Source organism: Telmatherina bonti (assembly GCF_933228915.1).
Source record: "Telmatherina bonti genome assembly, chromosome: 10".
Taxonomy (NCBI): domain Eukaryota; kingdom Metazoa; phylum Chordata; class Actinopteri; order Atheriniformes; family Telmatherinidae; genus Telmatherina; species Telmatherina bonti.
This window is the reverse complement of record NC_136628.1, coordinates 7,737,969-7,753,709: the sequence shown is the minus strand read 5'-3', so window position 1 is coordinate 7,753,709 and position 15,741 is coordinate 7,737,969. Positions and strand designations below refer to the sequence as shown.

The 15,741-nt window shown below is 42.7% G+C and overlaps 1 protein-coding gene across 1 annotated transcript in view; it reads right to left on the bottom strand.

Moving 5' to 3' along the window:
• Window positions 1-15,741, bottom strand: part of doc2b (double C2-like domains, beta) — a gene marked incomplete at its 3' end in the record, with an annotated part of 203,611 nt that overhangs the window by 82,137 nt on the left and 105,733 nt on the right. Inside the window, exon 3 of the mRNA XM_079248261.1 lies at window positions 558-581. Within this exon, the coding sequence (XP_079104387.1) occupies window positions 558-581 (24 nt within the window). The remainder of the gene's footprint in view (window positions 1-557; window positions 582-15,741) is intronic.

Here is a 15,741-nt window from a genome sequence, read left to right as displayed (position 1 = left end):
TAAGACACAGACCTATCAGCCAAATCTGAGCCAGATTTATCAAAATAAGCAAAACTTTCCCTTCATGGAGCTCATATATTTACTTTTTTTATTGCTGTAAGACACCAGGAGTCAGTAAAAGTGTAAAAACAAGAAGTTTGTTTTCAATCTGCAAAGTAAAAGTAACAGCAGACAGCATGATGTGTAGGTGCATCTGGTTGGGGAAGGAGTTTAACTTTAATTGATTCAATTTATCTTTAATCCATCAGTGAAGAAGCTGACCTTTGAGTCTGCTGTAGATAATCATCACTTTACTTTTCTGCCACTATCCATCATGAGTGTGTTTGCTTTGCATTAGCCGACTTGTCTTACAGTACGACTCGAGAGGAGCGGAACAAACAGAAAAACAAACAGAGCAGTAAATATGTTTTCTGTCACAAAGTAATTACCTGACATTGCAGTGATAAAGAGAGGGAGATGTGGGGTAAGATAAGGATCGGTGAGGGTATATTGGGTGCGGATGCTGCTTCGGTAAAACTAAGGACGGATTGAGATTGGAGCTTATCTGGGCGGCTTACCTTCTTGTATCTGGGGACAGGAAGCTGATTTTCCAACAAACACAAAGCACCGACATAGAGAGGTGATGAGAGCATGCAAAAGAATAAGGTGGAGGGGCGAAAAAGAAAAAGAAACAAGATGTGAAAATAAAATTGAAACAGTTAAATTAACATGCAAATGAAACAACAGAGTCATAAAACAGAGTGTGAGCAGTGTGTGTTCTTTGACAAACAGTTCAGTTTGTGCCGCAGCTGAACGGCTTTCAGTGGAAAAAACTAATCAGGCTCAATCAGTATTTGAATGTTGATATAATAAACCTCACCACACACTGAATATTTTTATTTGTTTACAACTGGCTCTGAATAAGACGAGGTTTGAAACGGCAACGAGCCCACGCGGCTGCATTTCAGCAGCGGCGTGAAGGACGGTGAGGATGATCACTGACAAACATAAAGGCAGAAGAAAAAACATCAAATATCAGTTGAAGCCATTTGTTTACGCTTGCACAGCTCCTAAAGCAGAAAAAGGAAAACGTGTGAAAACAATGCAGGAGATTAAAACCCATCATCTAAGTGGGCTTTTGTGTGCAGATGACGTTTAGATGTTCACTAGGCTAAGATGTTGGGCCAGTTGTTGCTGCTGTCCTCACAAAGCGCACGAGGATGCTGCAACTTCAAGGGCTCATGCGGTTGTGTTGCAGTGATAAGCCGTTTCCAGTTGGCAGTAAAGAGGAGCGCCTCATTGTTGGGTCTTAGTCTAACATCCTCCATCGCTTTGGATGATTGTGGAGGAGTTTTCTTAGCTGCCTCTCATTCTCCGGGGAATCTGTGCTTTAGTTGCTTTGTTTTGTCGTCTGATTCACCAGGTGTGAACCGCTGGTAACTGATTGGATGTTTACTCCGACGAGCGTCCTCCTCCCCGCCATGCTTTCTGTGCACTTTCACCATTTGGCTCTGCAACGCTCTATTAACTGCAAGCTTTGACAAAGATTTTAATAGTGGGTTTGTAAGTGGTGCTCAGCCTCGGCGGGGAGCGTGTCTGCAACATTTGAAAGGTTATCTTTTGTTCTGCGTGTTTTCTCTTCAGTTCCACCAGCAGCTCCCGCTTGGCTCCAGTTTGTGTGGCGTCGGTGCTGCATCCAACGACGTCCGAGCAGATGGAGGCGAAGCTGCAACCAGATCGCTCTTTGGTTCGGACGCAGAGCGGTGGAGACTGATCTGACAACACGAGCCTAAGCTTTGACATCATAGCTTTTTTTTCCCTTTTGTTCCACCCAGCAAGACTTTCACACACATTGTGTGTGACATGCTGAGTGGAAATATGAAGCCAATAATGCAGGAAAATTACAGTTTAATGTTTTTACTACTGGCGGTTTTAATGATATACTTCTGACTTGTAAGTTAGAATGAGTAAAACATTGATGAAATGGGTGTTTCTCAGTTCCTGAAAATGTGTCCTCCTCCATCACCAAACTCTTCCAGTCTCAAAGTGTGTTTGATTGAATCTACATAGATAATATTTCAGTCCAACTGAGCAGTGAACTATTACAATCTGTATCTCAGAAACTACGAAACAGAAGCTAACTTCAGCTTTGTTTCCCGTCATTCTCCTCATCTCATGTTTTCTGAAACAAATAAGTTATTATAATTAATTTATTTAAAGCAGATAAAGCAAGTGCAGGTATTTCTGTTGGCTGGTGTGTTGAGACACACCAGCCAACACTGAGGATGATGCTCCGAACTGGTCGGGAAAAGTCACCCTACCGCAGCGAGACCTGCATTCATAGTCAAATAAAAAGACGCACGCAGTCGAAGCATTTATTTCCTGTATATTTATTCTGACAAATGAGGAAAACTTGTCAGAATTAAGCCACAGGTTCAGAAATGCCAAACAGTGTTTTTCTCCAGCAGTTGTAGTGATGGACCGGATACAAACAGCGAGGGAGACAAAACGTAACCTTCAGCGAACATTCCCGTCGAACGTCACGCTGAAAGTCAGCCGTTACAGCTGGTTTCCACCCACTCCTCCAACACAAACACCCCCATCTGCCTACTGAGGCCACCAGTGTGAGAGTCCCACCGGGCATACAGAGGCCTTCCTGCACTCAGAGGCCGGAGTGTTGCTCGACCAATAGGCGAAGATCTGGATTAAAGGATTTTTCATTCATACTCTTCATTCATAAACATTAATATCTGATGGATCAATCAGCTTCAACTTCAGTCTGATCACGCAGCAGAGGTGATCCCTTCCTGCTCTGACAGCAGCTTGATGCTGCATGAGGATCGAGCTACGTGTGTGTTCTTCTCATAGACTGAATATAAAAAGATGGGCGGAGCCTCCGTGACGTCAGCCGTAGGTTTCTGAAGAGCTGAATTGAAGCTCTGTGGGCGGTTCCTACCATCGCCATCTTGGCAGGGGCATGCGCGTTGTCTCGTCCGGAAAATACATATATGGTCAAAGAGGTGGAGCTGAGAGGGGGGCCGTGAGTGTCATGGTGGATGATTGACATATAGCAAACTCCAAGCTGTCTGTAGCTAAGAGCTAACCAAGCTAACCCGGAGATAACAAGAGCTAACCAGCTAACGGAGGTAAGCGGGCTAAAGCTAAGTCATGTTGTTAACCGGCTAAAAAACCGCGGTTGTTCTACGTTTTTCTGACTTGAAGCAAGAGATCGGGTACCTGTCAATCAAAAGGACACGCCCCTAAATATGCCGAACTTCTAGATTAAATTACTTTGAAACGGGCGAGTTGGAAAAACATTCACTCCCCCACACAGTTGTCATGAAGGTAAACCTGACCTATTAAACCTAAAATGGATTTTTGTACCAGGCTGTAAACATGTTTATTTCTGCTGTGAAGTTGGTCTTTTTAACATGGGAGTCTATGGAGATTTGCTCTGTTTTGCAGCCCCTAGTGGATGAAGGGGGAACTGCAGTTTTATACACTTCCACATAGGCTTCACTTTTTTCCGCCGGAGGCTCCATCCATCTTTCATATACAATCTATGGTTCTTCTTGACGGGGGAGGGGGGAGAGGTTAGTAGCTACAGCTAACAGAGATGAGAAACTTCACGTTCTTTTAATGTTACTTACCAAAAGTCCCGATGCCACCAGAAAAAGACGCCAGACTTGTTGATCCTTGTTTTGTCTTTAAATAGACTCACTAAAGGGTCTGAAACATTGCTGAATATAAGTCAATGCGGCTGAGTTGGTAGCAGAGGTGCCATGTGCATCACTGTAATCTGCGTACCAGGACATTATTCACTGACAAAGGTTCCACAATTAAATGTGTTTTTTTTTAAAAACACGTTTATGTTTCTGTAATTAAATAATAGTAATTAACACGTTAAAGTCCCACCCCTAGTTGTTACGCACATTTCTGTAGCTGTCGCTTCCCTGCAGCGACCTAAAGAGTAAGCTATTAATCACGATTGACTCCACAGAGTTACATACCATCACTACCTAACTATATTATCTGTTTGTTGTATAAGATACTGTACAAGTGTTATCCTTTGTAGATCTGGCAGAGATTTAAGGATTAATGCTTCTTTTGTAATGTTAGTCTGAGTCAGGGGTACAAGGTCCGCAATCCAACAGGTTTCCCATGTAATTCTTCTTCAACACACCTGAATCAGATTAAATGGATGTAACAGCCTGACAAGTTCTGTCAGGTCAGGTTGGAGAAAGGATACATGGAAAACCAGCTGGATTGTGGACCTCGTGGACCCGGGTTAAATAGCCCTGGTCTCGACCAACCCATAGGAAACTACCAATCCAACACTGCACTTCCTGAGCTTTTCTGTGAAGTAGATGTTGGAACTGTATATTCGGCCTCAAAATGTGGCCTATTTTGCATATCCAGGATAACCACAACTAATTGCAGCTGGTAAACTGCAGCTGCAGTTTACCAGCTGTATCTTTCAGCCTTTGCTGCAGCAGACACTGAATAACAAGTCTGTCGTGAAGGAGTTACATTAATCCTTCCCTGGACACTCTCACGTGTGACTTTCTGCTGTTGTCTTTGTCAAAGGATCTGTGGTGCCGTCTAAAATCTTAGGATTCTCCACTTCCACAATAAATATCCTGTCGTCCATGATTGATAAAAACACAGAGGCCCCTGACAGACTGACCTCTAATCCTGTGGCACCAACAATGATTTAATGGTTACAGAGTTCAAAGATCACAAATCTCACTGGGCTTTTATTTTTTATTTTGTGGGATGTTTTACACTGCTACCACGTCCGACTTCCTGTCTGGCTCTGTCTGATTTGTGAAGCTTGACGGGATCTGGACGTGTGCTCCATCAGAAAGAGACTCACCGTGCATGTTCAGCTGAGAGAAATGATGGGGTCAATCTGGGACGCATCTGATGCGTCAAATTAGCTCTGAAAGCTGCAGCACACAGTGGTGGAAGTGGTCCTTAAGCCAGACGAAGACAGCTTCAGAGTGCAGAGTTACAGTGCACTGCTTCTGCAGCGTTAACTACGACCTGAATTTGAGTTGTTGGTAAAGCACTACATTCAGGGACAACTTCTGGCTCCAACACTGCTTCATCCACTGCTTGGCCAATCTTCTTCTCCAAACTTCACTCTGCCTCCTCTTCAGTCACACAATATAGTCACAAAAATCTAAACTTTATATTTCTTTCTCTTTGTACTTTAGGAAACAAAGCAGACTTTCAAGCACTTGAGTTGGTTTAGTTGGTTATTAGTAAGAAACAGACCCTAACCCCAACCCGGACCCCCATCTTACAACAGTAACATGCTGTCAGTAACGTTTCATCCTCAATAACGGTAAAACCGTCTTAATTTTACACGTTAGTTAGATTACAGGCAACTGAAAAAAGTAACGCCGTTAGCGTCACTGTTTATTTAACTTTCTTACTTACATCAATGGATGGAACATAAATCCACCAATAAACTCAAAGTTTAGCGCTTTCTTCAGTTCATCCTCATTAAAGCTGATGAAAATCCAGTCCATCTGTCAATGTCTTGCGCCGTCTTACCATCAAGCTTAAACCTGATGCCTAAACCTAACCATGCATATTTTTAAATAAATCCCCAACCAACGAATGCTGCTAGCATGGTCAAAAGGTCAAACACTTGCTTGGATTTACTCAGATAGTCATGTTTGTGTTAAACTGCTGTTTATTCAGCTCTGGTGGGAAACTGTGTTGGTTTTACAATCAAAGAAGAAATATAAAAATTTCTCTTGGAATTTACAGCTAACATACAACTAGCGATTTCTAAAGGTGATTATCTTTGAACTGCTACGCTAAGTCGAGTTACGCTAACAGCTTTTTGCTCAAACAGACAGAAAATGAATACTGCACTTCACAAATTAGCCAAAATGCTTCTTTGAACTGGTGATGCACAAGCTTGGCAATAGACTCATAAAAAAGAAGTTTAGCTGACCAATCACACTCATAATTGATCATTTGTCAACCAGACTCTTGGCAACGCTTGACAGCGTAAGTATTAACTGTTCAGATAGGAAATCACAATTGATTTTGCTGCGGCTCAGCTACAGCAGCCCTCTTCATCCTCTCTCAGTAGCCTCATGGTTTATTAGACATTTCATCAATATTTAGAAGCAAGCTGTGACAAGTTGAAAAAAAAAAAAAGTATTTCACAGATATTTTTGTAAAACAGGAAAAAAAGATGAATACAAATAGTTCATTATGAAAACACAGACTGAACAAGCCACCTACAAACAGGGATAATGAATACAAAGGAGCCAGAACATCTGTAAGAAAAGCCTCCGTGGTGTGGGCGTTGCAGGCAATGAAAGGCCAGTCTGCCGGCAGACGGGATGAAAGGCAGGACTGGAGCGCTGAATAGGTTTACAGGGTGGGCGGTGCCGGGTAAACAGGTCACCGTCTTGCAACTGAACAATGTCTGAGGATTTTTCTTTCTTTGACAGCAAGACTGTTATGTAACATTATTATTACACTTCCTCAGCCTTAACAGAGATAAAACCCCGTTGAGTGTCACTGGCTCGCCATCATCTCTAAAACCAGCAGCTTTTCACTCTGTCCACACCTCTTTAACCCCCCTGCAGGGGAAGAGTCCGGGTGCCACAGCCCGGCCACCTCCCACCTTTACGGCGGTAACACCCTTCCCTATGGTCTACCTCACATATATACCCCACCCCACCCTCCACCCACATCACCCCAGACCTACAACACCTTCACTGGCTCCTCCTTTTTAAAGTCCTTTTTACTTTGAAGGCTGTTCATCATCTTGCTCCTCATGGAGCCGATTGAGTTCTGAAATCTTTGCTTCTATTTTGTCTTTGCACATAAGGCCTCAGATTATTTTCAAGCTGCTCGGACACCTAGACGAAGCTATTATATTTTAACCATCATGCCTCACAGCTGGCAATCTTGTTTTGTTATTTTCCCTATTTCAGTCTTCACACATTTCTTTGCTGAAACAGCGACATTCAAAACATCTTATCATACCGCAAAGCGAAACGTCACGTCATGCCCCTGATGTAAACATTGTATAGAGTCGGTTTTCCTGCCTCGGGACGCCGCTGGGTAGCATCTTTAAGACTGGATGAGGTCAATGTAGAGAGCATTACAAGAGACCAGTCTTGAACTAAAGAATGAGGCTTCTAGAGATCCTGTCGACTGAAAAAAGCTTTACTTTGGCAGAGAGACGGAGCTGCAAAAACCTCGTTCTAACAACAGAACCAATGTAACTATCAAGCTTAAGCCAAGTGTAGAACGTTTCATTGAGATTTTTAATGTGATTTAATGGAAGCCAGAAAACATTTGACATCGGTGACGTGCCAAACTAAATTCAGTTTTGTTCATATTTAGATGCAAAACATTCGGAGTGTAACAATACAATGAGCCAAAGTTCAAAGATCAATAGAATAACAGTTTACTAAATACAGGTTCAAAGGAAATGACTGTTCAATTATCTGTGATATAGTTTTATATCAACTGATGGATCCTAATCATGACTGAATTTAAGATTTCGGCAAACATTGAATAGCCATCCATGAAATCTATATATGCAAGATTTAAGATTCCTTTATTTATCCCACAGCGGGAAAATTTACGGTGCTACTGTCATGGTTCTGGTCTGCCGCCAAGACTCATGCCTTATTTTGGGCATGCTTCCTGCTGACTGCAATTATCATCAATCAGCTCAATTCACTTCACCTGTTCCACTCCTCTCTTTAGCAACCCTCAGTTCTCTGTCAGGTTATCTGCAAGCCTGTCTTCTCTTCAGCCTGGTTTTTAATCTGTATTTTTGCCCTGGACGTGCATCTGACCCTGACCTTGACCCTGATCTCTGCCTCTGACCCCTCCTGGATTGATCTGACCGACTCTGGACCTGGATCTGACTCTGACTCTGACCCCTCTGACCCACCCCTCGATCTTACCGGCTCTAAACCTGGACCTGGACCTGATCTTTGCCTCTGACCCCTCTTGGATTGATCTGACCGTCTCAGAATCTGGACCTGGACTCGTTTATTCCGGACACTTTAATGTGAGTAAAAATCAAGATTAGGAAGAATCATTCTTTGAGCAAGTTAATGATTATGTTCTGCTCCAAGATCCAGCCACATTGACGTTCAATCATCACCGTTTGGCGGCCTCAAAACAAAGTTTAATCTTTAAATCTAACATGTGAGCTCATACTTTGTTGTACTTTTCATCAATTTATAAGTCTTCATGTGTGGATAGCGATTGAAGCCTTGGATACACTTTGCGTATGTGTCGTGACGTCCATGTGTTCTCAGCATGCGTTCAGGACGTAGTCTGTGCACGTTGACTTAAAATAACATGTTACATTCGTGAGATGCAATTTAGACTTGAGCGCTAGAAGCGTTCGTGCGAACAAGAGAATGAACACAGGATCTGAGGTAAACACAATGGGATGGCGCATCTCGGACATTGTTACCAACTACCAGCATTTTTATAACTGTCCATCCTCGCAGCAAAGTGACAGACACTCGTGTCTAACCGAGAGCAAGCGATCGGTAAACCAATGTTCACTGAAATGCCACAGATATACATTACTGGCAGATTTACTTCTTCAGTAGTTCAGACAGTTAGTCCTGTGTACTGTCCCCTAGTGGTAGCCTCCAGTATTGAACATTTTGGCCGCCGCATGCTTGCGTTGTTTGGAGGAAGTACACTATTCACAAAAAGTTAGGGATATTCAGCTTTTGGGTGAAATTTCACAACAAGCCTAAAATGCATTCAAACCTGTACAGGTGAACTTAATGTGATCTTCTCTAAGCTTTTAAATGCACATGTCCAACTGTTAAATGTTTCAATAAATTTTGCACAAGTTGCTGTTCTCTAACAAGGAGCTTAACGGCAAAAATCACGGCAGGTGTGTGATCCTTGAATTGAGCAATAAATGTCCTGGTTCAATTAGAGCTGGTGTTTAAACAGTTGTCCTCATCATGCTGTTCACATTTTGACATCATGAGACCAAGACGACACCTAACAATGGAACAACAGTCCCTTGCCATTGCGATGCTTCAAACAGGACGTTCTCAGACAGAAGTGGCCACTGAGCTTGGAGTGTCACAGAGTGTCATCAGCAGGTTGCAACAGAGATATGGAGAGACTGGAAGAGTCACAGAAAGGCCTAGAAGTGGACGTCCTTTGGCCACATCCCGTGCTGATGACCGCTACATTGTGAACACTGCCCTGAGAAACCGGATGATGAATGCCACTCAACTCCAGGCACGTTTAAGAGAGGTGAGAGGCACCCAAGTGTCTCGTCAGACCATTCGAAACCGTTTCCATCAGCGTGGTCTGCGTGCTAGACGACCTGCACGGGTACCTGACCTCACCACCAGGCACAGGCATCATCGTCTTGCATGGGCCAGGGAGCATTTACGCTGGACGAGGAACCAGTGGGCCTCAGTGCTGTTCTCTGATGAAAGTCGATTCACACTGAGCAGAAATGATGGCCGGCAACGATGTTGGAGACGTCAGGGAGAGCGCTATGCATCAGCCACTGTTGTCACCAGGCCAGCTTTTGGTGGTGGCAGTGTTACAGTGTGGGCAGGGGTGTCCACTTGGTACAGAACTGCCCTACACTTTGTGAATGGTACAGTGACAAGCCCATACTACCTGAATAACATCATTAATCCAGTGATTGTGCCCCTACATGAACAGCACAGGCCTAATTTCATCTTCATGGACGACAATGCTCCTGCTCATCGAGGCCGCATCATCAGGGAACGGCTGTTGGAGACTGGTGTACCTCAAATGGAACGGCCTGCACTCTCTCCAGACCTGAATCCCATTGAAAACCTGTGGGATCAGCTGAGCCGTCGTGTAGAGGCTCGAAACCCTGCACCCCAGAACCTCAATGACCTGAGGGCTGCCCTTCCAGAAGAGTGGGATGCCATGCCTCAGCAGGCAATAAGTTGCCTTGTGAACAGCATGAGACGTCGTTGTCAAGCTGTAATTGATGCTCAAGGGCACATGACCAGATATTGAGACGTTCAAATTTTCTGTTGTGGTGTAACTACCATTGTTGTTACCTTTTGTGTTGAATGAATTTTTTGAGATGAGGAAATCAGTAGTGCATCCTTCTACTTAAATGTCTTACTTTTATGATATTATATCACTGTAGCATGAACATATTGCATTTTCCATAAATTTCACCTCAAAGCCAAATATCCCTAACTTTTTGTGAGTTAGGGATACTACTCAGATGTAGCAGAATGTTGTTGTGTATACAACAAGTATTTCAAGTATATCAGCCCTAATCTAAAGAAGAGGCGGTGTTAAGAAAGACCGGAGACCAGCTTCGACTTTTAGGGCACGTTCACATCAGCCTTTTTATTTCAAATCCGAGTCCATTTGCTGGGAAAGTCCGCTTTGTTTGGGGAAATGTGAATGTGCCAAACAAATTCTGACTCGGACCAAAGAAGCGGACTCGGTCCGCCTACAAATGCAGGTCTTTGTGCGTTTCAAGTGAACTAAATACAGGAAGCAGACTCAAAAAAAAAAAAAAAAAAAAAAAGTCACTGCATCTGGCGTAGCATTGCATTGTGGGTAAACACATAGGGATGCGTTAAGAGTCCTCTGCCTCATCTCTTGTTCATACTGCATCCATTGTTGCAGTGTATTTCTGCAGGATACTTGCATAAGACACAATAAAAACCAAAAACAGTCATAGTTTCGTGCTCTATATTTAACTCGCAACAGAGTTTTCTTCTTCACGCGGGTCTTGTCTTCTCTTTTGCTAAATACCAGTGCAACGCCACCTCTGGTGGGAATGGGGATATAATATTCTAATGTTTTGGCTGGTTTGACCAAAGTGCAGCATGAATGCAATCTCGATCTGAACGGATACACCCCCCTATAACTGAGCCAAGTCCCCAATCGGACCGAGTCCAGCGGACTATCCTGATGTGAATGCACCCTTAAATGCTCACAGAGTAAACTGGAGAAGTAAAGCGAGAGTGAAATCACTGAAAAGCAGAGATGTATACGCCAGCAGCCTTCCAGGGTCTCAGCGTGAGAAGGCTGTCACAGCTAACACGTCAGGCACTAACTGGGTATTTCTTATTTTGATTGAAGCAGAGCAGCAACAGCTTTTGGTGGATTTTTCAGCTGCAGGGAAAGAAAAGCACAATTTCAATTCTTTCTTTAACTCGTGATAAACTTCTATGACAAACTTGTACCAGTTTTTCTTTTCCACAATATCCCTCCTTCTGCAATCTGCTCATTTGCTGGTACTATCTGTAAGTTTTCCTGTCAAGTGAAGTGTGGCTGTAGTGGTGGTATGGAAAATAACGCGGCATGAACAAACATCTTATCTTGGTGTGCAGAGTCGTAACTCAACTGCAGGTTTGCAAACACCAACTCAGAGTCTGATAATGGAGCATTCAGTCTCAGGAAGTTGGGGGATGGTGATAAAAGATAATAGTGTGAAAGACCATTTATTGTTATTTTGCACTGGTGTCTAGAAAAAGAAGGTTGGCATAGCAACTCACACAGGTGATGTTTAGAGCGAAGACCACAGCATGTCAGAGTCACATATAATAGGTGCAGTTATAATGCATCCATACTACAGAAAAAGCTATGTTCTGGCGGAAATATGGCTTAATTGTATTTAATTTACTTAATTAGAGCAGGTCTTTTCCTTTTTGAACATGTTGAATTAAATTTTTCTTTTTGTTTCTTGTCTTTTGGTACTCAGTAAAATCACATGATGCTTCTGAGAAAGACTACAGGAAGTAGTAAACAACTGTCTTACCACTAAAAAATAAAAAAATGATCTTGTCCTTCATGTCCAGGATTGGTGCCGTCTTGTTTTTCCTTCTGAGTTTTATTTATTTATTTTGCTGTTTGTTTGCAGTTGACTCCAGGGTTTATATTCATTGGTCTGATTCCTGCCTCCAGTCCTGCACTTAGTGTTTTCTCCTGACTTTTGTGACAGAACATATCTTAAAAGAGGTGTATTAATTTTTTAAAACATGACAAAGGCATCAGTTATTAGCATAAACATACCGGTGACTTTTATTCAGCGATTTTTCTACCTGAAAACAGTTTCTAGCATCTGAATTAATTTAATTCTCCCAATAGTACAGTTAAACTCCATACTTAGCTATGCAGGTGGTCTAACGCATGTGCTTGTTGGAGTACATCATGTTTACTCAGGAGTTTTTTTCTCAGTTCATAATTTTTGTCCAAATAAAACAGTTGAAGGGGCTCTGTTTTGCTATGTCAAGTTTTCAGAGCTTTTTAGTGTTAAATACTCATCACACACTGTTTATTTTTATGACAGAAACGCATGTTTGAGTTTTCCAGAATGTCGCTACATTTGGTTTCAGTGAGTGCACAGTGAGTGCTCACCAGGAAAGTAATTGTTTACATGTAGAGTTTGCTTGGTTGCATTTTAAGGTGAGGAGGATCAGTAGAGGCTGCAGGTGTCAGAGAAGGTGTTGATCCTGAAGGATTCAGCTTCATCTACATGAAGAGGCTGATGAAGACGAGGAGTCTTATGGGTTCAGAGCTAGTAGATCTGAAATGCTTTTGTAAGAAGGCATCTCATAAAAACGTGTTTCCTAATGACACAAAAAAAGCAATAAAAGAAAGATAATTGGAAGTTCACTCTGCAAAAAGTGAACCAACAATTCAGACAATAAAACAATATGAAGTTGAATCAATGTGATCTCAGGTATGGAGATGCTGAGTTTTATTCCAGACGCTTCAAACTCGCTGTGAATCGCTCCAGAGAGTTAAAGGTCTTGACTCAATGAAGCCAAAGAAACCACATCGTCTTCAAAAAACTGAGACCGAAACCAAACCGGACCCCTTCAACATCCGGATATGCCGAGAAATTCTGTTAATAAAAGTAAAAGAAAAATAAGAATCTGTGACGCAGGAAGTCCTGATGGAGTCCTACTTATTTTGAAGATTTCCCTGTTTCATTTTGCGTGTTTTGCTTGCCATTCATTAGCTTTGATTTCCTCATTTAGTATCCCTGTTCCTTATAAGTCCCTCAGTGTATTTATCAAGCAACAACCTCCAGCGGTGAAAAGTGAAGCCTATGCGGAAGTGACTAAACCTGCAGTTCCCCCGTCATCCACTAGGGGCTTCAAAACAGACCACATTCCCATAGACTCCCATGTCAAAAAGACCAACTCTTCTGTTTAGAAGTGATTTCATCTCTTAATTCCATCATGGCATATTTAGGGGCGTGTCCTTTTGATTGACAGATATCCAAAATCTTGTTTCAAGATGGAGGAATTTAGAACAACTGCTGTTTTTATCCAGTTACCAGCGTGTCTTAGTTTTAGCCTGTTCACCTCCATTATCTGGTTAGCTCCAATAGTTGGCAACACCCATCGGTGGGCGGTCCCTACCATCAGAACTGCCCACCGAGCTTCAATTCAGCTCTTTAGAAACCTACGGGTGATGTCACAGAGGCTCCACCCATCTTTTATATACAGTTGATGGTATTTATACTCCCCAGTTCTGTTTCCTGTGTCAGATCATCATCATGTTGCCTACATCTAGTGTCCTTGGTCGTTCTGTTGGATCAAAGCATTATTTCTTGTATTCTGTTTGCCTCTCCGTCCTGCATTTGGGTTCCCACATCTCCACAAACTGTGACAGCAGGGACAAAATGGTCACTATCCCACGGTCTAAACACGGCCGAATACTGTCTCCAAGATCAGGGTCTTCACCTGAAAAAGGGTAGAGTTTCCTCTCCGGGTCGGGAATAAGGTCTTGCATCAAGCATCTTGTGGTCTTGTTCATGAGGGAAGGTCAAAGCTGGAGACTGACAGGCGGACTAGCGAAATGGACTGGTTGGTGCATCGGTTGGTGAAGGAGCTGACCTAAAAAGCAGTTTACCTGTGAATCAACGTTCCTACCCTCACTGATCACCAGCTGGGACCAGAAGAGAGAGATCACAGACATGAGTGGCCAAGATGAGTTTCCTTTGCAGGGTGTCTGGGCTCTTCCTTACAGACAGGGTGGGAAGCCTGCTGAATATCATGTTTTGCAGATTGTGGTTACTTATAATGACTGTGACTGTGGTATAGCGACTACGACACGGTGTCAAACTAAGTTTAGTTCAGGGGTTGCATACATTGCAAGCTCACCTCAAGTGAGTCAAACAGCAAATAAAACCATAATAACCGATAGAGAATAAAAACTCCCCATTTTCCTCTTTGTTTTATTCCACAGTACAAGCAGCCTACATTATCATGATGTTGTGTTTAATGAATAAACCCCCACCTTCCAGATCCTGATGGATCTACAACGTCACAATCCAGATTTCTAGAACCAGAAATACACTTCACATTATGACCACTGCCTTTCCCAGAGCTACACGTTATTTTATATGTACATGTGTACATTTCCATGTGTGTAGTAATGATGACCACCTGAGCTGGCTCAGCTAATCATACAAACATTGAAGTCACATCAATTAATGAAGAAACAGATTAAATATATTAGAAAAGTGGATCCCTCTGCTGTATGATGGTTTTATGTTTAAACATGAAAGACAGGCAGACTTACATCCCATGGACCAGATCAGACACTCTGATGGACTGGTTTTGCCTCCCAGTCTGTAAGTTTGATACCCCTGGACTCAGATAATGGTCAGAATTTATCCAACTTATGGTTTTATGATTGAATCAAGCGGCAACATCCGGCGGTTAAAAGTGAAGCCTATGTGGAAGTGCAGTTCCCCCTTCATCCACTAGGGGCTGCAAAACAGAACAAATCTTCATAGACTCCCATGTTAAAAAGACCAACTTCACAGCAGAAATAAACATGTTTACAGCCTGGTACAAAAATCTATTTTCGGTTTAATAGGTCAGGTTTACCTTCATGACAACTGTGGGGGGAGTGAATTTTTTTTAACTCCTCCATTTAGAAGTAATCTCGAAATTCGGCATATTTAGGGGCGTGTCCTTTTGATTGACAGGTACCCAATATGCCGCTGTGAGAAAGAGGAATGGAGAACAACGGTGGTTTTTAGCTGGTTAACAGCATGACTTAGCTTTAGCCCGCTTACCTCCGTTAGCTGGTTAGCTTCTGTTATGTCCGGGTTAGCTCGGTTAGCTCTTAGCTATAGGCAGCTCAGAGTTCGCTCGATGTCAGTCATCGACCCCGATGCTGAAAGTCCCCAGCCCTCTCAGTTCAACTTCGTTGCCCATTTTTTATTTTCTGTCAGAGACGACTTGCGTGACGCTGCCAAGATAGCAATGGTAGGAACCACCCAACGAGCTTTAATTCAGCTCTTCAGAAACCTACTGGTGACGTTACAGAGGCTCCGCCCATCTTTTTATTTCCAGTCTATGGTTTGAATAAACGGTCCAAAATAAAAATAAATAAACTTGTCTTATTCCTTCTTTGTGAAATTTACCCATTCAGCGTTTAAATTACTCCTCTTTATCTTCCACAAGGTAGCATCTCCGACGGGTCTAAAAAACAGGCAGAGTAGCTTCTGCGTCCCCCCCCCCATCATCCATAATGGGGTCCATAAGCGTGTGCCGTCTGCATGTTTATGTGGATGTCAACGGATATCAGCACAAGGCTCTTCTAGTCGCCACCAGAGCAGCTTCTCTTCACATAAAGATTTTTATTATGATATACTTTATTGGAGCCACTTCATAAAAGGGAATTAAAAGCAATTAAGTAATTGGTATTTTTTTTTATCATTCTACGTTTGATTGACAGTGACACACACTG